Here is a 21,578-nt window from a genome sequence, read left to right as displayed (position 1 = left end):
CCGGCTCATGTGTCCTGACTAACTTGACTCAGACCATGTTCCTGATGCCCGAGATGACCTCCACCTACCCACATCGCTATTTTTTGTTTGTTTTGTTTTATTTTGTTTTTGAGACAGCGTCTTACTCTGTTGCCCAGGCTGGAGTGCAACAGTGTGATCTCGGCTCACTGCAACTTCTACCTCCCGGGTTCATGCGATTCTCCCACCTCAGCCTCCCGAGTAGCTGGGATTACAGTTGTATGCCTCCACGCCTGGCTACTTTTTGTATTTCTAGTAGAGACGGGGTTTTACCATGTTGCTCAGGCTGGTCTCGAACTCCTGACCTCAAGTGATCCACCCGCCTCAGCCTCCCAAAGTGCTGGGATTACAGGCATGAGCCACTGCAGCCGGCCTAGCCACTGCACCCGGCTTCCAGTTTGCTGGGGGTTTTTTGATAGCTAATCACACAGCCAGTCTTAACTCATGCTGCTTGGGCCCATTTAGAGCTTGCTGCTTAAGAAAATCCGTTGGGCTCTATCATTTTGCTTCTATTATTTTTTTATACAACCTGCTGGGAAATCAGATCTCTTGCTATCCCGTGCTTATGCGGATTTTTACTTTTATTTCCATAAAATGCCTGCCAGCCTTAACCTAGCATTCCATTTTGCTGGAAGCGATGTGTTCAGATGACAAGTGCCATGTAGGCCACCAGCTCCCATAACCAGGGTTTGAATCCCAACTCCACTGTTCTTGGCTGTGTCTCTTTGGGCATGTTGCTTACCCCCTCTGAGCCTGAGTTTCCTCAGCCATAAAGCAAGGTCCATAAAGCTGACCTCACAGGGCTGCTGCGAGGATTTACTCTGGCAGGGAGCGGTCTGTCAGTGGCACCCATAATTCTAGGAATTGTCACTCAACCCTGGCTGCTCTTTCTTGGGCCTTGGAAATGGGAATGGAAGGGCTCTTGTGTCTGAGCCCACTTTGCTGCTGAGGCTGGAATGCCATGACGTTAAGTAGGTTAAAATGGTGAAAAATCCACCTAAAATCGTTTAGTATTCACAGTGGAGGAGATTTTAGCAAGAATTTGGAAAGAAAACATGCCATAAATATTTTGCTTGCTGAAAGTGGGAAGAATGGAGTCGGAGCCTGTAAAACCCTGCTGACATTATAGAAAATTGTTACTCTTCCTCTAAGTTAGGAATCGCCCAGAAGTTCATTGAGATGATTGTATACTATTGCTATTACAAAATGAATGGTTTCACCATGATCTGTTTAATATGCATTCTGATACGCATATTTATTGGAGGTAGGAGTTGAGGTGAAAGACCTGAATTGCCGTTCTCTAAATTCTGTGTTCGCTGTAGAGGTTCCTGATAGACCCCGAGTTCCTCTGACATTTACTTTGGTGTCAGTGAAGGTGGTTTCCCTTTGCCCTGCTTTTCTATGCTGTTGCGGGAGTCACAGAGCAGGCTTTGCCCTCATTTTTAGCCCTAGATTGTCAGTTCATGTGGCTTTCTAGAAAATGAGTCAGACACCTTTAGTGGGTGTGTATAAGCCCTCTGCAGTTCCTGAAATAATATGCAAAGACCCAAACTATTTCTGTGTGTCCCTGGAAACCAGGAGGAAATGTGCAACCTGAATGGTTTGTTTTCTAGTTTATTTATAAAGAATTTTTGTGAATTTGGGAACATTTCCACTCGTGAAGAACACACCTGTGTTTAGCTTTTATTTCCAGTCACTCAAAAATAACTCCCGCGTCTGTGTTCCTACCGCCCCCATCCCTGCCTGCCTGATTTGTGCTCAGAGTGTGTTTGAAAAGGTTCCGAAGCTTCTGGGTCTCATTCCCAACTGGAGAAGCTTCCTGGAGAAGGGCTGAGGGCAGCTTGGCAGGAGCTATGCCAGGGCTCAGCTGCAAGGGTGAGATGGCCATTGGAAGATGTCCCATGCTGTGGCTGCTGCTGCTTGGGGCAGAATGAGCCCAGCTATGGAGAGGGGCCATGTTTGCACTCTTGGCCAAAGCCTTCTGGCCTCAGAGCTACAGCTGTTCCTCACAGCTCCTGCTAACCTAGGAGGGAAGGCTTCCTCCGTGATCCCTTTGTAAATAAGGACCTTTAGGTGTTTCTTATCAAACAGTCTTCCTTGGATAGTTGTGTCTTTACCCTTAAAGCATACCCAACCCCCATGTCTTCATTGTTTTAAGCCTATTTGATGACATCAAGATCAACGCTTAGAAAGCTAACATTATTGGTCAAAATCATGGAGTCGTAGAGATGGAGGGAAGGGGACAGAGGCAATATTAGCGAGCATTAATGTTCATGGAAGGAAACTGATAGACACACCCTAGAGAAAGAGGGGACCCAGGCTGGGCTCAGTGGCTCATGCCTGTGATCCTAGCACTTTGAGTGGCTGAGACGGGAGGATCACTTGAGCCTGGGAGTTGAAGACCAGCCTGGACAACATGGTGAAACCCCATCTTCACAAAAAAATACAAAAATTAGCCAGGTGTGGCGCTGTGTTCCTGTAGTCCCAGCTACTCGGGAGGCTGAGGCGGGAGGGTTGCCTGAGCCCAGGAAGTTGAGACTGCAGTGAACCATAATTGTGCCACTGCACTCAGGCCTGGGGGACAGAGTGAGACCCTGTGCCCCCAACCACAATAAAGGGGAGACCCAGAATATTAGCTAAGGACTGTTAGTGGCATCCCCAACACAGTAGTACAGTCATCTTTCCTTGGACCATGAGGATTATCCACTGAAGATTATTGACAGCGATTTTAATTTGCACCCTGTCCTCTTCCCCTCACAATGTTCATTCGCTCATTCATTCATTCATTCATTCATACATTGAAGAATATTTGTGGTGTGCCAGGAGCTGTGCAAAATGCTGGGATACAATGGTGAACCAAAAATTCAAACCAGGAATTTTGCTTCTTTGTAGGGACCCCAAGTATTTGGAGCTAGACATGCTGTGAGGGCACAGTTAGAACCGCTCCTTTCATCTCTACCTCAACATGTTTTCCTCCCTCCTGTCCCAGACAACAGTTGAACATTTAATTAACTTAATAATAGCTAGATCTTTCTCCAGGACCACAGCTTCCCAGCACAGGATTCTGGACCACTGGCAGCAAGAGCCCAGGACCATCATCACCATTCCCCTTTCCTCAGGAGTCTGCCCGGAGCTCAGCCTCTCCCCTCATCTTCATAGCAACCCTGGGAATTAGGTGGGACCATGTGTGTTCTCTCCAGATTACAGAGGAGGAGCAGAGGCCCAGAGTGCTGAAGCAGCTTTCCCGAGGACTCCCAGCAAGTCAGTGTCTGAGCCAGGTCAGAGGCGTCTGCTGACCCTGGGCCAAGTGCTCTTGGAACTTGGGGGCTGGACAAGGTGGTAACTGTGGGTGGAGTTCGTGTTTCCTGTGCGGCTGAGTCACTCCCAGAGGTGACTCTTGTCTACTCATTGAGAGTCCTCATTGTTACTGGATATCCAGGGCAAGTGTCTGTGGAGTTTCCTTTCTAAGGTAATGACATTATCATTGTTACTTACCAGAAAAACAATATTACCATGCCATCACCCCATCCTTTGTTGCTGATGCTTGCATTTTGAAATCTATGTTTCCAATCTGTTAGGGTCAGGACATCACTGTGGTGGTTTCTGGATCATCCATGACTGTATGAGTCCACTGTCACCTCTAAAGGAGTGAAATGATGGTCCATGCAGAGGGAATGATGAGTTCAGCTCAGGGTTGACATTGGTTCTTTTTATGCCTGAGGCCCACCTCCCTAACTGCTTTCTTCCAGTTTCTTCCTATGCCCAGAGTATTTTTCCTTCCTCTTTTCTTCCCAGCCTGGCTGCCACTTAGCTTTCCACTTGCTGTCGTGGGGGAAAAAAAAAAAAAAAAAAAAGGCAGGCGGGAGTCCTGAGGTCCTTCCTAAGACATTCTGTGATCAACTCTGTTATTTTGTTTGTTCTAATGTTTATTTCCCCTTCCTGCCTCCCTCCCATTAATTCATTAATGAAATGAAACATGTATTCATGAGAAAAATGTTTTCAGAATTCCTTGCTTCCCACCCCACAGGGAAATAAGGTTGCCTTCACAAAGAGAAGTGGCCTTAGGAATCTCAAGCAAGATCCTTAGCTTGGTAGGAAGAAAGCCGATCAGCTAAATCGATTGCTGGCCCTGACCCTTTCTCTCTGAACTGCTGAAGCTTTTAGTGGAGCTCAAGTGGTAGGATTAAATGTGGTTCCAAGGGTGAGGAGTAAATTAGCAGGTGTCACCCTGAAGATGATGACATGCTGACAGACCCATTAGATGGACATGTTTTATGAGTGAATGAAGAAGTTAAGCATAGGTCTGGGATCATCTGGGTTTATAGACATATGGAAAATATCAGTGTTGAGCAAATGAGTCATTTATGTCATAGAATGTATTTCTTGCAGCAGGGCCTATCTTGTTAGACTGCTTATGTCCTTATTCTAGACAGAAGTCACAATGTATCCCCTCCTCAGAGCATTTGAAATCCAAAGGAATACAATTTGTTGCTGTTTCATCTTTCTTTTATAAGTAGCCAGGACACTGGGACCAGTGAGAAGAATCATTACCATCACACAGACATAGTTTTAAATTAGTTGAGGATGGTAAACATAGGGCTTGGGGTGGGAGAAAATATCTTTTTAGTTTACTAGTAGACAGTCGATGAAATGCCACCCCAACATTTTGATGACCATTATTATAGATTTTTCCTTTGTATCATGGACAGATAAGTTTGCAGCTGATGTAAATTCCCAGGTTCATATGCCTACACAAATTATATAAAACTGTCTAAAGAGATCCTGTGTTTGTTCAACATAATTGTCATATCTCTGCAGAATGCTGTGCTTAAATGGCAGGACATCAGTAATCCCCCATCTTGGGACAGTTTTTTTTCCCCTCTGCAACACACAGAAAAAAAATCTGTAGGTATCTTAAGGAATTAGAGAAATTCCCCCCTTTTTTCTGTTTCTGTCTCCACCCTTTCTATTTGTATTTACTCTGATAGCAGTGTTCTGAGACTTAAATGACATGTTGTGTCTAAAAGTGCTTTGGAAACATAAAGGTTAAATCATAGGGCTGGGTGTAGTGGCTCACACCTGTAATCCCAACACTTTGGGGAGGCTGAGGTAGGAGGATCGCTTGAGCCAAGGAGTTTGAAACCAGCTTGGGCAACATAGCGAGAGACTCTGTCTTTACACGCACAATATTTTTTTTAAAGGTTAAATCATAGTTATTGCTATGATAAGTTATTAGAAGAAGATGAAAAGACAAATGTCTGGTAACTGAATGTTCTTTCTTGGTATATTGAACTGTCCTGAAATTAAGGTCAGTACTTCCCCTGAAATTCCTTTTCATTATTTATTTTAGCTTTTCTTAGGATGAAAGTAATATATTATAGTTGTGTAACTCCTGTCTTGTTCAGTATCTCAAAGCTCTTTGCATTCATATTTGCATTTTATTAAAATACAAGGCTTCTGAGATGAAAGTGGCATGGGATACACTTTTTTGTTTGTTTGTTTTTTGAGATGGAGTCTCACTCTGTCGCCTAGGCTGGAGTGCAATGGCGTGTTCTTGGCTCACTGCAACCTCCGCCTCCCGGGTTCAAGTGATTCTCCCGCCTCAGCCTCCCGAGTAGCTGGGATTACAGGCAACTGCCATCATGCCTGACTAATTTTTGTATTTTTGTAGAGATGGGGTTTCACCATGTTGGCCAGGCTGGTTTTGAACTCCTGACCTTGGGTGATCTGCCCACCTGGGCCTCCAAAAGTGCTGGGATTACAGGCATAAGCCACCACGCCTGGCGGGATACACTTTTAAGTAGTACTTTAGAACTGTATAAATAACACCTACTCTTGGAAAAAAAAATGAGAAAAACAGACAAATAAAAACAAAGAAAAATCAAAATTACTGGTGACCTTACCACCTTCACATGCCTCTTAATATTTTAGCAATTTTTCTTTCAGACTTTTTCCATATGTGCACATAATTATAGTTTAAAATAAAAATAGGATCATATTATATACACTATTTTGTAATAACCCTCTTTGTCCAAAATACATCATGATTATCCTTGGCAGCATGGGTAAATGATTTCTTAGCATCCTGAATCCTAATGTATGGAGAGAGTACCAAAATCCTCTTTTTTTTTTTTTTTTTTTGAGACAGAGTCTCACTCTGTTGCCCAAGCTTGAGTGCAGTGGCATGATCTCGGCTCCCTGCCACCTCCGCCTCCTGGGTTCAAGTGATTCTTGTGCCTCAGCCTCCTGATTAGCTGGACTACAGGCCTGCACCACCACACCCAGCTAATTTTTGTATTTTTAGTAGAGGTGGGGTTTCGCCATGTTGGCCAGGCTGATCTCAGACTCCTGACCTCAAGTGATCCATCCGCCTTGGCCTCTCAAAGTGCTGGGATTACAGGCGTGAGCCACTGGGCCTGGCCCTTGACAATCCTCTTTTATGCTTAGTTTGTTTCCAGTTTTAATTTGTGTTAGACCATGTTGCACATAGTCATCACCCTGTTTAACAGTCTTTGTGCACATTTCTGCCACTTCCTCCTAGCTGTGATACCTTGGCAGGTTACTCATCTCTGTGTGCATCAGTTTTCACATCTGTGAAATGAGAGTAATAATAGTACCTACATCCTGGTGTTGTGAAGATTAAATGAGATAAAGTAGGTAAAGTACTTAGAAAGCCTGGGTCCTAATAGCTGCTACATAAATGTTAGCAGTTACTATTTCCTGATGATAAATTGCTCAATGTAACACTGTATTGGTGCATTTTGAGGGCATATTGAGGATACATCCTGAAAGATTGTGCCAATTTAGTCTCCTCACAGGAGTGCGTGCAAATATATTTCCCTATTCTTGTCATCCCTGGATATTATCATTCTTTTTAATCTCTGCTAATGTGATTTGGGCTCTAATTCTGCATTTTAAAAAATGATTACCAAGCTTGAACATTTTATGCATCCTTTCCAATTGATTTTTATAAAAATACCTTATATTCATGACATTAACCTGTCATCTTCATATTACAAATATTTTTTCTTAGTTTATGACTCATGGAGATCTTAGACTTAAAATTGTCTCATTTTATAGTTAATTGTATAGTGCAGTAAAATTTGTCCTTTTAAGAATAGTTTTGATTAAGGCTTTTATATTTTATTTCTAGTTGGAAATGGTAGCCAGCTATTAAATGCATTCTTTTTCTGCCTTCCACAGGGCTTTCAGTGTTTCTATTTAAAGCTTCTATCTTTACAGTATTTTTTTTATAGTGGCATTGAGAGATTCCCTGAGGTTCTGCATGGATACGTATAAGGATCCTCATATCCTAGACCAGGGTTTGGCAAATTTCTGTAAAGGGCCAGGGAATAAATATTTCAAGCTTTGTGGGTTGTGCATTCTTTGTCACAATTACTCAATTCGGCCATTTAAGAGCAAAAGCAGCCATAGAGGTAAATGAATGGGTATAGCAGAGTTCCAATGAAACTTTATTTATGGACACTTACATTTGAATGTCATATAATTTTCATATTTCTTGAAATATTCTTCTTCTTTTGATTTTTAAAAAACATTCAAAAATGTAAAAACTATTCTTAGTTTGTGGACCACAGAGAAATAGGTGCCAGGTTAGATTTGGCCCGTGGGCTGTAGTTTGTTGGCCCTTGAAATAGAATATCTGGAAATAGACTCATAAAAAAATCCAGCCAATTAATTTTCAACAAAGATACAAAGACAATTTAAGAGAGGATAATCTTTTCAAGAAATGGTATTGGCAAATTGGGCACCCATAGGCAAAAAAAAAAAAAAAAAAAAAACCCAACCCAACCTGAAAATCAACTCAAAATGGACCATAGATCTACACGTAAAAGATAAAACATCAAAAGTTATTTATTAAAGACAGGAGAAAAAGAGTTGTTAGACATGATACCAAAAACACAGTCCATAAAAGAAAAAAGTTGCCAAATAGAACTTCAGCAAAATTAAAAACTTGCTCTGCAAAGACACTCTTGAGAGAATGTTATTGGCTAGTCTATTTTTCCTACAAGGCCATCTAAGCCCCACTGTTCAGTAAGTAATTGCCTACTACGTAATTGCGTGGATTTGAAGGACCTTGGTTTCATTCTGAGTCTTCCTGGGAATACCTCTTGTAATACGTGGATCTTTCACATTGGAGCCTTTTCCTGCCCCGTGCCCTTTCTCCCCCGTGGTGGCAGACAGACAGAGCCATACTCCACTGGTCTGTTCTGGACTCAGCTGAGCAGCCCGAGGGCCTGGATTTGACTTGGGAATTGTATTTTTTACTCACTGCACAGGCCTAGAAGCTAAATCAGCTAAGTATAGATTAAAAGGCACCAAACAAGTTTTCAGGCTAAGAAATATGTTTTCCTAGTAGAAGAATTTCTTAAAAGAAGTGTGGATTTGTCTGGTGAAGAATGGAAGTAGAAGATAGGAATTTAGAAATTTACTAATAGTTGCTGCAGCTGGCTTCAATGTTCTTGACCTTCAAAATAATCATGGCTATGCCCTTCACCTCCTGTTCCTTCCCAGTCCTTATCTGTGGAGTGAAGAATACCACCTTCTCTTTTTTTAAAACTTTCTTTGTATCTCTTAGAAGTGGTGCAGGAGCTAAGAAAATCTCTTAAAACATAATAATAAAAAATGATTTATGAACGTCACTATCTACCAGTGAAGCAAAATGATTTTCTCTCGTATCTACCATCCTTTTAATGAAAGAAAAGCATGTATTTAGATGCAGAGTCAGTGCAGTTCTCTAAACCATAAATGAAGGTAAAAACTCAGCTATAGGATGCACATCCTGGAGGAGTAGACTGTACATTCAGCAATGTGCTATGGATGAGCTGAAGGTGCTATTAGAAATAGCTTTTAAGATTTCAGATTAAGTGGTCATCTCAATGTAAATGACCTAGCAAGGTCCCTAGCAACTTTCCCACAAAATGAGAAGTTTCTGTGAAAATGTTGTTATATAAGTTTACATTCTTGATTTTATTTATTTATTTATTTTTAATTTTATTTATTATTATTATTATTTTTCCTTGAGATGAAGTCTCACTCTGTCGCCCAGGCTAGAGTACAGTGGCACCATCTCGGTTCACTGCAACTTCTGCCTCCTGGGTTCATGTGATTCTTGTGCCTCAGCTTTTCAAGTAGCTGGGATTACAGGCATGTGCCACTACACCCGGCTAATTTTTATATTTTTAGTGGAGATGGGGTTTCACTCTGTTGGCCAGGCTAGTCTCAAACTCCTGAGCTCAAGTGATCCGCCTGCCTTGGCCTCCCAAAGTGTTGGGATTTCAGGTATGAGCCACTGCACCCAACCACATACTTGATTATATTTAAATGAACAGGAAAAAAATGTGAAAGTACTACCTTAATAATTTGTATTTTGTGTATGACTTGTTCACCTGCCCTTATATATAGTTAACATCTCTTGGAATAACTTAAAGCCATCTTACGAGGACATTGGGAAGGTCCTGTCTATATAAGGATCTCCTTTTCACATGATTACTGTGTTTTTTTGTTTTTTGGATTTGTTTTGTTTTGTTTTGTTGTTGTTGTTGTTTTGAGACAGAGTCTGGCTCTGTTGCCCAGGCTGGAGTGCAGTAGCACGATCTCAGCTCACTGCAACCTCTGCCTCCTGGGTTCAAGCAATTCTCCTGCCTCAGCCTCCCGAGTAGCTGGGATTACAGGTACCTGCCACCACATCCAGCTAATTTTTGTATTTTTAGTAGAGATGGGGTTTTGCCATGTTGGCCAGGCTGGTCTCAAACTCCTGACCTCAGGTGATCTGCCCTCCTTGGCCTCCCAAAGTGCTGGGATTACAGGCATGAGCCACTGCTCCTGCCCGATTTTTTTTTTTTTTTTTTTTTTTAAGACAGGGTCTCACTCTTGTCACCCAGGCTGGAGTGTGGTGGTGTGATCACAGCTCACTGCAGCCTTGACCTTCTGGGCTCAGGTGATTCTCCCACCTCAGCCTCCCAAGTATGTGGGACTACAGGCATACCACCACATCTGGCTAATTTTTTGTAGAAATGGGGTTTTGCTATGTTGTCCAGGTTGGTCTCAAACTCCTAGACTCAAGTGATCCGCCCACCTCAGCCTCCCAAAGTGCTGGGATTACAGGCGTGAACCACTGTGCCCAGCCAATTACTGACCCTTGAAGTGGACTTATGGGAATAGAAGTTCCTTCATTCCACAATTAGAAAAAAGGCTAAAGCATAAACATTTTTTAGAAGACTTAAGCTTGCATATGTTGCAAAGGAAATTATGAAATCAATAAATAATTCTGATATATTTTTTGTGTACAAACTATATACCCATGTTCCACAACTCTAGGAAGTACCAAATATGAATGGTCACCCTGGAGTTGGGCCAACATGGCAGCATCTGTTGGGTGCTGTTCTCTGAAGAGGCTCCAGATAGACACATTTTTTTCTTTTTCTTTTTTTTTTTTTGAAACGGAGTCTTGCTCTGTCACCCAGGCTGGAGTACAGTGGCACGATCTCGGCTCACTGCAACCTCCATCTCCTGGGTTCAAGCGATTCTCCTACCTCAGGCTCCTGAGTAGCTGGGATTGCATATGTGTGCCACCACGCCCAGCTAATTTTTGTATTTTTAGTAGAGGCGGGGTTTCACCATGTTGGTCAGGCTGGTCCTGAACTCCTGACCTCGTGATCCACCCGCCTTGGCCTCCCAAAGCGCTTGAATTTCAGACATGAGCCACCGCGCCCGGCCCTAGAAACATCTTTTTCTAAGAGGAAAACAGACTGTGCACACAGAGGCCTTTAGGGCCTCTGCCCTTGGTTATCTTCTATGAAAATCCCCACGGGCCTTCCTGATCCCTGCCTTTGTGATATTGAATGCCTGTGGAAGTCCTGTTCTCTTACTGGGGACTGAGATTTGATTTAAGGTTTTTTGTTTTTTTTTTTTTTTTTTTTTTTCATTTCTTAATGACATCTGAACTCAAAGGTTACTTCTGTAGCATTTCCTAATCTATGTGCTATGAGGGTAGGGGAGTGATTTCTTCAGCTCTCCTGGGTGGATGGGAAGGGCCTTAGGTGGCTGGAATCACCCCTCTGGGCTGATGGTCTTCAACAACCTTTGGCCTCCAGCAGTATGTCATAAAAATACTACTATTTTATGTGTGTGCCATTATCCGAAAAAAGCTAGGTGGCACTAACTTACTGCATGTATTTATCCTTCTATATAAAGATGTTCAACAGTGGCTCTACTTTACCTTAGGGAATACTTCACCTTCCTTGTTAGAGAAAGGAACATATGACTGGCAAAGGAAACTCCAGGATAATTAAAAACCCTTGTATGTATCTTCATTTCACACATTCTTTCTCTAGGACTTCTTTTGGGAATTAGACCTTGAAATAGCTCAGACTTTTAAAGATAGAGCTGAAAGTTCTATTATATCTAGAATGAAAAAGTCCAGTCTAATTAAAGAAACAATCTTTTTGAGGGAGTATACAACTTGGGGTTGCAGCTACGATGGAGTAAAGGGTAATTAGACTTTTCTTCCTGCCATAGACAACTCTAACATTGGCCAAAACATACGAAGTGGCTGTTTTTAGGCATTGGACAATGCATATCACAAGGATGTGATCCTGGAGACAAGGGAAGCATAAAAGTGAGTTTTACATCAACCCTGGCTTTTTACCTAGAGGCACTTTCTAAATTGCAGCACAGGGCAGTGGAGCCCAAACAAAGAGCAGCAAACTCATTTATTGGATAGAGGAAACAAGTTGTAATTCAGGACTGCTGGGGTGGCTCAAATTTTCAGGGCAGGGAACTGCAAAAGAATGAGCTACACAAGGAAAGAGTGTCAGAAATGTATAGATCTAGATGCTTTGGCCAAATACTAAGCCAGGCATCAGTAGGGCAAGACTCCACTAGGCCTGGCAGAAAATAAGAACTTGGAGGGGCTGTGAGCTGAGTGGATATCCCACCAGTAATGGGAGATGTTAGAGTTCTAGCTAAGCAGAGTAGAAAAACACGAGGTGCTAAACACTTCTGGCATCCAGTTGAGAACCCAGAAAAGCTGGCCACAGGAACAGCACTACCCTAGACCCATTGTAACAAAGCCTAAAAATCAAGCCTTGACCGGTCAAGCTGACCTGCAAGTAACTTGCCTACCATAGCAGAACTCAACACTCTTGCAGGGAAGACAACAAAATCCAGTCTTTCAACAACATAGCATGCACAGTCATTGAGATAATATAATCACAAATGACTAGATCTATGAAGAAGCAGGAAAATATGAGGTGGCTTGGAGAAGACATTGGGGTGTTTCTGAGTACTGTTTTCAGGCATTGATACCTGCTTCAGTTAATATTGGCATGCCCAAGAAGAAATGTGTTTACTGTTTTTTTGTGTGTTATCCACCCAATTTTTTGTTACTAGTTATACATTATGTAAAACAAAAAAAGCAAAAGTTGGTATAGCAAAGCCTGTAGGTTGTTGCCTGCTAATTTTTTGTAAGTAGTTCAACTCTGGGTCATGACTTCATTGTATTACAAAAGAGTGAGTGACTGCCAGTCAGGCGTTGTGGCTCACACCTGTAATCTCAGCACTTTGGAGGGCTGAGTTGGGCAGATCACTTGAGTTTAGGAATTTGCGACTAGCCTGGGCAACATGGTAAGACCCCATCTCTACAAAAAATTTAAAAATCAGCCATGCATGGTGGCGTGTGCCTGTAGTCTTGGCTACTTGAGAGACTGAGTGGAAGGATTGCTTGAGCCTGAGAGGTTAAGGCTGCAGTGAGCCATGATCGTGCCACTGCACTCTAGCCTGGGCAACACAGTGAGGCCCTGTCTCAAAAAAAAAAAAAAAAAAAAAAAAAAAAAAAAAAAAGAGTGAATGACTATCCTGTGATGTTGGCATTTGGAATGTAGTGTTTTCTTGAGTGAGCTTGTCCTTACAACTGTCTCCTCAGGCTTCTCTCTTTAATTGTGTTCTGCCAGGCATTGCTTCTGACACTGAATAGTAGTCAGTGTAGTCCTCGATTTTTCCTGTTACCTTATAAACCATGATATGTGACTGAGCCTCCTTTAGTAACTGATTTATGGGGATGTAGAAAATTCTGAGCAGAAATCCCAGCCATGCAGAATAATTGCATCTCTTGGGGAGGTGTTAACAAGCAGAGGCAGAGATGAGTGCTGCTGGGCTCCGGCTTCCATGGAACTTTCGCTCAATAGCCCCCACCCCCAAGCTCCATGCAGAAGGCGTTCATTAGCACATATTAAATGTCTGTTTCCATACTGCTGGTGGATGCTGAGGGTGTGAGGCCCCCTGGGGGCATGCTGAGGCTCACTTAACAGCCTCATCCAAATCGTCCAACACTCAGTTTCTCCTCAAATGATATATCAGTCATCAGAGAAGGTCATGAAGAACAGCCATGCTGGATAACTTCTGGGAAATTGGGACTGGGGAGCCTGGGGGCAGCTGACCACCAGAAGTGACTGAGCAGAATACATTTCTTTTTCGTTTGCATCAAGTGGTGAACCCATTTTCATGTTTTCAGTTTTTGGTTTGAAATGTCTGTTTCTAAGCTGCATGTTCCCGTTTGAACTCAAAGAAGACACTTACAGTGCCTGAGAAAATGTGGCCTACCTTTTTGGGGTAATTTTAAAGTTTTTGCCACAATTTTGAATAAATAATAAATTCAGAACAGATCAGCAGGTAAAGCCTGATCATATAGATGAAACTTCCTTTGTGTAGTAATTCTATACCTGCTTCCCCCTTGTTCAGTTTGACCTCACTTCTGATGTTTGAAAATGGAGAGAAGTGGAACAACAGTCTGGAGGAAGATTGGGCTGTTCATCTATTCAGTCAACATTTATTCAGAATTGATATGTTCTGGGCACTATGGCAGGAATTAGATGGAGACAAAGGTGCGAAGATAAGAATCCTCCTTTTCAAGGAGCTTTTTGTTTTCAGGAACCTTGTGACTCAAAGTATGGTCCACGGAGTAGCAGCATTGGCATCACCTGGGAACCTCTTAGAAATGCAGAATCTCAGACTTGCCCCAGACCTACTGAATCTGAATTGGCATTTTTATAAGATCCCTAAGTGAGAAGCATGCACATTAAAGCGTGAGAAGCGCCCATCTTAAATCACTGATTCTCAGTCTACACACTGGAAAAACCTAGGGCCATCGTAAAAGCACGGATTTCCTGTGCCCATTCCCCACCCCCAAACTGTGATTTAATGGGTATGGAGTCTGGCCCAGGCATCACCATTTTCTTTTAAATTCCCAGGTGATTCTAAATGTGCAGCCAGGTGTGAGAGCCACTCATCTAGTATATGGCTTTGTACTCTTGACAAAACAGCCCAAGATGAGATTGTAGCTCATTCTGTTAACCAATGTACAAGCTAGGTGGCAAGTTTGTCTTTTGTACAGATTTAAAGTGCCTAGACTAGAGGTAGACCCACCAGGTCTCACGTGGCCCTCTCTGTGCCCACAGCTTGTATGTCAGAGAGTTGCTGTCAGCTGTGTAGAGTGCTTCGGCCAGGTTACACGGGGCCATGCTGGCAAGATTGAACAGACTGAGGCCCGATACTGAAGTCTGGGCAAGGCCTCCTTCCTCAGACACACCCCGGGGCCTTGGCATCCCTCCCCTTGGCCCCCCTCCAAGTGTGTGAGCTGCTGCCAGGGGGTTTCACCCGAGGCAGCAAGGACTAGGAGTGGCTCCTTGGCACTCGAGGATGGTGCTGGGTCACGTGACAAATGCACATTAGTGTAATTAAGCAGCTCTCCTGGTCACATTATCCCTCAGGGATTCAGACCAGGCCATATAATCACAATGATGACAATAACAACAACCAGCTCTTGTGTCACTCTTTATACTTTGCAAAGATTTTCACATGTGTCAAGAAACCGAGATCCAGGGAGCTTTCGTCACTAGTGAACAGCTTAAATGTCACATGGCCCATGCTTGCTTTGTTCCACCTCTCTCTGAGTTCCACTTGAACATGTCAGGCAAAATAAGGAGTGGCTCCCTTGTGACAAAGTGAGTTCCCTGTTATAAGCAGTGTGCTAGGAGAGAGTAGATAACTTGAGATGGAGCAGAACATAGAGGCTGGACTACAGAACACCTAATGCTCTATTCATTCGTTCCTTAGAAGGAAAAACATCATTTGCATTTTATAGGGAAAAGTATATGTTACCCTAATATCTCCCTGCTGTTGAGGCAGAGAGAAACCATTTTGGCCATTTTAAGGACTTGAGTTTGAAAGAGTAAAAATGACATGTCAGCAATATGATTTCTTTTTTTTTTTTTTTTGAGACGGAGTCTCGCTCTGTCACCCAGGCTGGAGTGCAGTGGCCGGATCTCAGCTCACTGCAAGCTCCGCCTCCCGGGTTCACGCCATTCTCCTGCCTCAGCCTCCCTAGTAGCTGGGACTACAGGCGCCTGCCACCTCGCCCGGCTAAGTTTTTGTATTTTTAGTAGAGATGGGGTTTCACCGTGTCAGCCAGGATGGTCTCGATCTCCTGACCTCGTGATCCGCCCGTCTCGGCCTCCCAAAGTGCTGGGATTACAGGCTTGAGCCACCGCGCCCGGCCAGCAATATGATTTCTTTCCATATTCTTGCTAAGGGTTTAGGTCGACTTTCCCCTGAGTTCATGCTAATAGAGCTTATGTTTAAACAGCAGCTTTCTGGAAGCTTCATCTACATGCTGCTCCTTTTCTCATTTCTACCTCCCACCTCATTCAGAGTTCATCCCCTCACCTGCCTACAATGCCCTTTCTCATTCGTATTAGAGTCTAAAACTCCATGAAGGTGACTGTCGTCTGAGTTATGCCTGGGGTCCTGGTGTAATTTATTAAGGGCACCCCGGATTTGGAAACAAATTATAGTACTTGGGCCACATTACCTCTCTCCTCAGTGGTCAGCTATTGCCTCACTATCCTGCCTTCACTCAACTCCTACCGTCTTCCTTGGGGACATCCACTTCCACCCTGATGGCAGTCAGGTCTCACAAGTGGTTGATCACCTGCCCCTCCTTTCTGCCCCTGTCACTCAGTGGGTGCTGTCTTGCCTCACGCCTCATATCACTGTTCAGTAGATGTTGGAGGGGCGGACTTTGTTCCAAGCTCTAATTCCTGTATATTCTCTTCCGTGAGCACAACTTGCCTCTCTCCCTCTTCTCTTCCTTTACGCTCAGCAAGTCTGCCCTTGACCTTTCTCATTACCTCAGTTCTTGCCCTTGTTCTCTGCTTCCTGGCTGCCCAGCTTGTCTTGGTCCCACTTGTTTATAAATTCAGCCTAGCACTTCTGCCAGTGTTTCTGTGCCATTCTGATTCACTGTGTCTGCCTCTCCCACTAGACTGAGCTTGGGAGCCCCACAAGGACATGATGGTTTTCTTTTCTCCCCTGGATTCCTCTCCTATCCTGCACATTTTAGGAGTCTAGCCCAGCCATTGGCACTTTTTTTAATTCCCAGGTGATTCTAAATGTGCAGCCAGGTTTGAGAGCCATTTTAGATTCTCAATAAATAAATTGAAGCCAGGTGCTGTGGCTCACGCCTGTAATTCCAGCACTTCGGGAGGCGGAGGTGGGCCGATCACCTGAGTTCTGGAGTTCAAGACCAGCCTGGCCAACATGGTGAAACCCTGTTGATGAAACCTCGTCTCGGGCCGGGCGCGGTGGCTCAAGCCTGTAATCCCAGCACTTTGGGAGGCCGAGACGGGCGGATCACGAGGCCAGGAGATCGAGACCATCCTAACACGGTGAAACCCCGTCTCTACTAAAAAAATACCAAAAAAAACTAGCCGGGCGAGGTGGCGGGCGCCTGTAGTCCCAGCTACTCGGGAGGCTGAGGCAGGAGAATGGCGGGAACCCGGGAGGCGGAGCTTGCAGTGAGCTGAGATCCGGCCACTGCGCTCCAGCCTGGGCGACAGAGCGAGACTCCGCCTCAAAACAAAACAAAACAAAACAAAACAAAACAAAACAAAAAACCTCGTCTCTACTAAAAATACAAAAAAATTAGCCAGGCGTGGTGGCAGGCGCCTGTAATCCCAGCTACTTGGGGAGCCTGATGCAGGAGAATCGCTTGAATCTGGGAGACAGAGGTTGCAGTGAGCTGAGATCATGTCATTGCACTCCAGCCTGGGCAACAGAGGCAGACTCTGTCTCAAACAAATAAATAAATAGAATTTGCTGCTATTTTATACTTCTGAAAACATAGCCCTCATACAAGTCTCTCCATCTCTGCCATCAAAAGGTTAGTTCTTTTGTCTGGTTTGTTGAAGAGGAACTTATTTTCACTTCTCATTTTGCTGTCAAAATTATTCCTATTTCCCTTAAATTAGCTTGTATTGCTGGGGGAAAAAAAAATGCCTTGCTTCTCTGTAAATCTCTATCCCACTCCAGGCATCCTGACCCTGTGCCTACTTTCTGTCCTATAGCAGACTCCTTTTTTTGGCATTTTTTCTTGGTTTTTTTTGTTTGTTTGTTTTTGTTGTTTGTTGTTTTTTTTTTTTTTTTTTTTTTTTTTTTTTTTTTTTTTTTTTTTTTGCTTCTGCTGGTAGCACTAAATTACACTGGCAGTTTTCTCTTTTGACTGTGCTTATCTCATCCATGGGCTTTGTGTTTATTCTTGTACCAATCAGAACAATTAGACATATTGTGTTCTCCCTTCATGCTTTCCTTCTCTTCTTTGAATTATGCAATGAGTAGCATTGTTAGTGTTTTCCTTAAGAAGCAGAATGTAGATGGGTCATCCAAGCCAGTCATCACCAAGGGGAAATATGAGACATACAATGTCATTATATACCGTTTTCTCCCGCAGAAGTGTATGGGTTCCAAATTTATTCTGGGCGGGGCTCGGTGGCTCACGCCTATAATCCCAGCACTTTGGGAGGCCGAGGTGGCGAATCACCTGAGGCCAGGAGTTCGAGACCAGCCTGGCCAACATGGTGAAACCCTGTCTCTACTAAAAATATAAAAATTAGCTGGGTGTGGCAGTATATGCCTGTAATCCTAGCTACTTGGGAGGCTGAGGCAGGAGAATTGCTTGAACCAGGGAAGCGGAGGTTGCGGTGAGCCGAGATCACGCCACTGCGCTCCAGCCTGGGCGACAGAGTGAGACTCCATCTCAAAACAAACAAACAAACAAACAAACAAACAAACCAAAAAAAACCCAACAGCAACAACAACAAAAAAGTTATTCTGGATGGGCTTTTGCTTATTAACATTTTCTGTATTGTTTTTCTCACATGTGAAGCAAAAAAGGTTCTTGGGTTATTATTTGCGTAAGACTAAGATGAAGCATGGATTTACACTGTTTAGAAAGTTTGAGGCCAGGTGTGGTAGCTCACATCTGTAATACCAGCACTTTGGGAGGCTGAGGCAAATGGATCCCTTGAGCCCAGGAGTTCAAGACCAGCCTGGGCAACATGATGAAACCCCATCTCTACTAAAAATATGGAAAATTAGCCAGGCGTGGTGGCATGTGCCTGTAGTCTCAGCTACTCAGGAGGCTGAGGTGGGAGGATTGCTTGAACCCCAAGAAGTCAAGCAGTGAGCCGAGATCATGCCACTGCATTGCAGCCTAGATAATGAGAGTGTGACTCTGTCTCCCCACAAAAAAAAAAAAAAAAAAAAAAGATAGTTTTTTTGAATGCTTTTTGTGGGCATAGTTCTGTATCAGATGACCTGAAATGAATGTGAAAGGAAGACCAGTCCTCACCTAAGCAAACCATTCACACATGAAAAGATTTCAGATTATTGCAAAAACTGTTAATGGTTCTCTCCTCTTTTGGTACTAGAGCACTTATTTGATACCTGTTACCCAAAGGACCTTGCATAATATTGTATGTCTGTCTTTCCCATACATCTCTAAGCTCCCTGGGGTTAGAGATCATGTTCTCTATATCTGTATGTTTAAGGTTTGATGCTCACAGAGCTTAAATATATTTTGCATTTAATAGATGTTTGTTGAGTTGAGTATCATTAAGTGCAAATTAACACTGTACTGAGCATTAGAGAAAAGGCATTCATCATAGTCAGTTTCTTAAAGGTGAGTTTCAAGTTGAGTTTTGAAGAAACCTAATTCCAAGAATTAGGGTCAAAGAAATTCTACTCCCAGCTCCCTTCGTAAGTTTTTCTGGTATCATTGATGATGTTTGTAACATCCTAGGGTCAGAAGAACCTCAGGAGCCACCAAATCCTGCCACTACTCCTGTTCACAAGTCCCTTCTTTGGAGACTGATGCTAGTTTTCAGGGGGTGATGTGACATGGGCAGGACCAGACTATCTACTTAGACTTCTCACTGTCATTTTTCCAGAAAGATAAGCATCTTTTCATGTTGAAAGACTTTTGGACTCTTGTTTTGTTCTGGGTAAATCTGAACTTGATGCTTCAAGGGTCTTTGTTTTTTTGTTGTTGGTTGGGGCTAGAATTTATGGTCTGTAACTAAGGACTGGTTTCCGAAATCTGCACTCTCTTCTAAGGGGTCAGCTTATCTTTGTAACATACCACTGGGACAGTGGAAGGTGATGATGAGTTACTTCCCATCTGAGGTGGGCCTTATGCTAACTTATAGAGAATCCCTATGAGTTTAGGCAGATAGAGGCCATCCTGTTCTACAGTAATTCAAGTATTGGACTGCAGGAGATTGCAGAACTCTCAGGGCTAGAAAGAGTCTGCATTGATTCTACAAATACTTATTATATGCGGCATTGTGTACATGGCTAGGGGTATAATGGTGAAAAATCAGATGTGTTCCCTCACCTTGCTGGAATGTATGATCTAACAAGGTACAAATGAGCCATACAAGCCATGGCTCTCCCAGGGCCCTGCAGCAAGGCCTTGAACCAGCCGCACATCTGGTGCTTGAGCCCTTTTCTAATCCCACTGGTGTCATGGAGACCATGGGCTCTCCATGGGCCCTGAACATGATCTCCTCCCTTTCTCTATCACCTTCTTGCTTTCCTTCTGTGTTACCAGCGGGGTTTTTTGTTTGTATTTTGGAAAGCCTTTGCTCATTTTGGGCTTTAGCTGGAAGTTGTTGATCACAACTTGGAAGTCTGCTATAGGACAAAAAGCAGGTGCAGGGTCAGGATGCCTGAAGTGGGATGGAGATTTACTGATTATAGGGATTTTATTCAAGGAATTTCATATTTGACAGTGGTGTGTATATTATACATATACTAGGCAGGAAGCATTGCCCAAGTGAGGAGGTTTACAGTAGGCTGGGTGAGTCCTGGATCCGGTGGTAGAAGTAGAATTGGACTCAGAGGACAAATGTGAGACATATGATAAAACTCCAGCAAATGGGACTTCCAACTAGTTGAAAATGGGAAAGACTAGAAGTGGTTTTGTGGCATGAGGTTGTGTGCCCAGGAGAACCACGAGGCCATTAGGCTCATGAAAAAGGCCAGGCTCTTGCCATTTTTGCCCATTGTCCTTTCTCTAGCACCTAGCTCAGTGTCCAGCACAAAGTAGATGCTTGATAACTGTTTGATGAATGAATGAACAAAATAGAGATTATCCAAAGGGAAGCAAGTTCACTCTGGAAGAATGAAGAGCATTATTCATTCATTTAAGATGCCAACATTGTGTCCTATAAGGTGGAGGAAGTGATTTTCACGATGGCAACTGTGCGCCATCAACATCCAAAGGAGAAGGTGAAGGAGAGCAGTGCATTAATGAGCTTGTGTAAAGTATGATTTTTCTTCTGGTTGGCTGACTGTCACAAAGCCTTTTTTAAATTTTGACAAGCTTTGTGGCAGACTAATCACAGAGGACATTTGTGCATGTGATATTTTCTAAGCCATATTTGCAGTTAATGAAATACTTTTATTTCAGTAAAATTAAAATGAAGAAAACACGTATTCTCCCATCCTTAAAAAAGAAAGGCTGGGTGCAGTGGCCCATGCCTATAATCTCAGCACTTTGGGAGGCCGAGGTGGGCGGATCACCTGAGGTCAGGAGTTCAGGACCAGCCTGGCCAACATGGTTAAACCCTGTCTCTACCAAAAAATACAAAAATTAGCCAGGCATTGTGACACGCGCCTGTAATCCCAGCTGCTGAGAGGCTGAGATGGAGGAATCGCTTGAACCTGGGAGGCGGAGGTTGCAGGGAGCTGAGACTGCACCACTGCACTCCAGCCTGGGCGACAGAGTGAGACCCTGTCTCAAAAAAAAAGAAAGAAAGAAAAAAGAAGACCTTATTGATTCATTGCATCTAAAAGCAGCACTGGGTTTTGAGTTCCGGCCGGCAATGCTAAGAGGACTTAAGCTTTTGTTTTCCCCTCTGACTTTGGGGTTTATGCTGACTTGGTAACCATTGTCTCATTAACACGGACCTCCAGGAAAGGGCCTCTGTTCTCTTGAAAAGGGGTGTTAGACCCCTCTGGAGGCTGCTTTCCCCCATCTCTCACTCTGTGTTCTCCTGTTCTCTAGGACTGCATCGACGTAGGCTGGTGGGAAGGAGAGCTGAATGGCAGACGAGGCGTGTTCCCAGATAACTTCGTGAAGTTACTTCCATCGGACTTTGAAAAGGAAGGGAATGTAAGTATCCCTGGCTTTGATTTCAGCGGAG

General features: G+C 43.5%; 1 protein-coding gene across 17 annotated transcripts in view; it reads left to right on the top strand.

Annotated features, from left to right (window-relative positions):
* The window catches only part of SH3KBP1 (SH3 domain containing kinase binding protein 1), a 361,405-nt gene that overhangs the window by 260,495 nt on the left and 79,332 nt on the right, over positions 1-21,578 (top strand). For all 17 annotated transcript variants that reach the window (XM_077989618.1, XM_015127045.3, XM_015127044.3 and 14 more), the window contains one exon: positions 21,440-21,547. In XM_077989618.1, coding sequence (XP_077845744.1) covers positions 21,440-21,547 — 108 coding nt within the window. The remainder of the gene's footprint in view (positions 1-21,439; positions 21,548-21,578) is intronic.

This window comes from Macaca mulatta, chromosome X, assembly GCF_049350105.2.
Source record: "Macaca mulatta isolate MMU2019108-1 chromosome X, T2T-MMU8v2.0, whole genome shotgun sequence".
NCBI classification, from domain to species: Eukaryota; Metazoa; Chordata; class Mammalia; order Primates; family Cercopithecidae; genus Macaca; species Macaca mulatta.
Note: the sequence above shows the minus strand (reverse complement) of the source record. Positions and strands in the feature narration are given on the sequence as shown.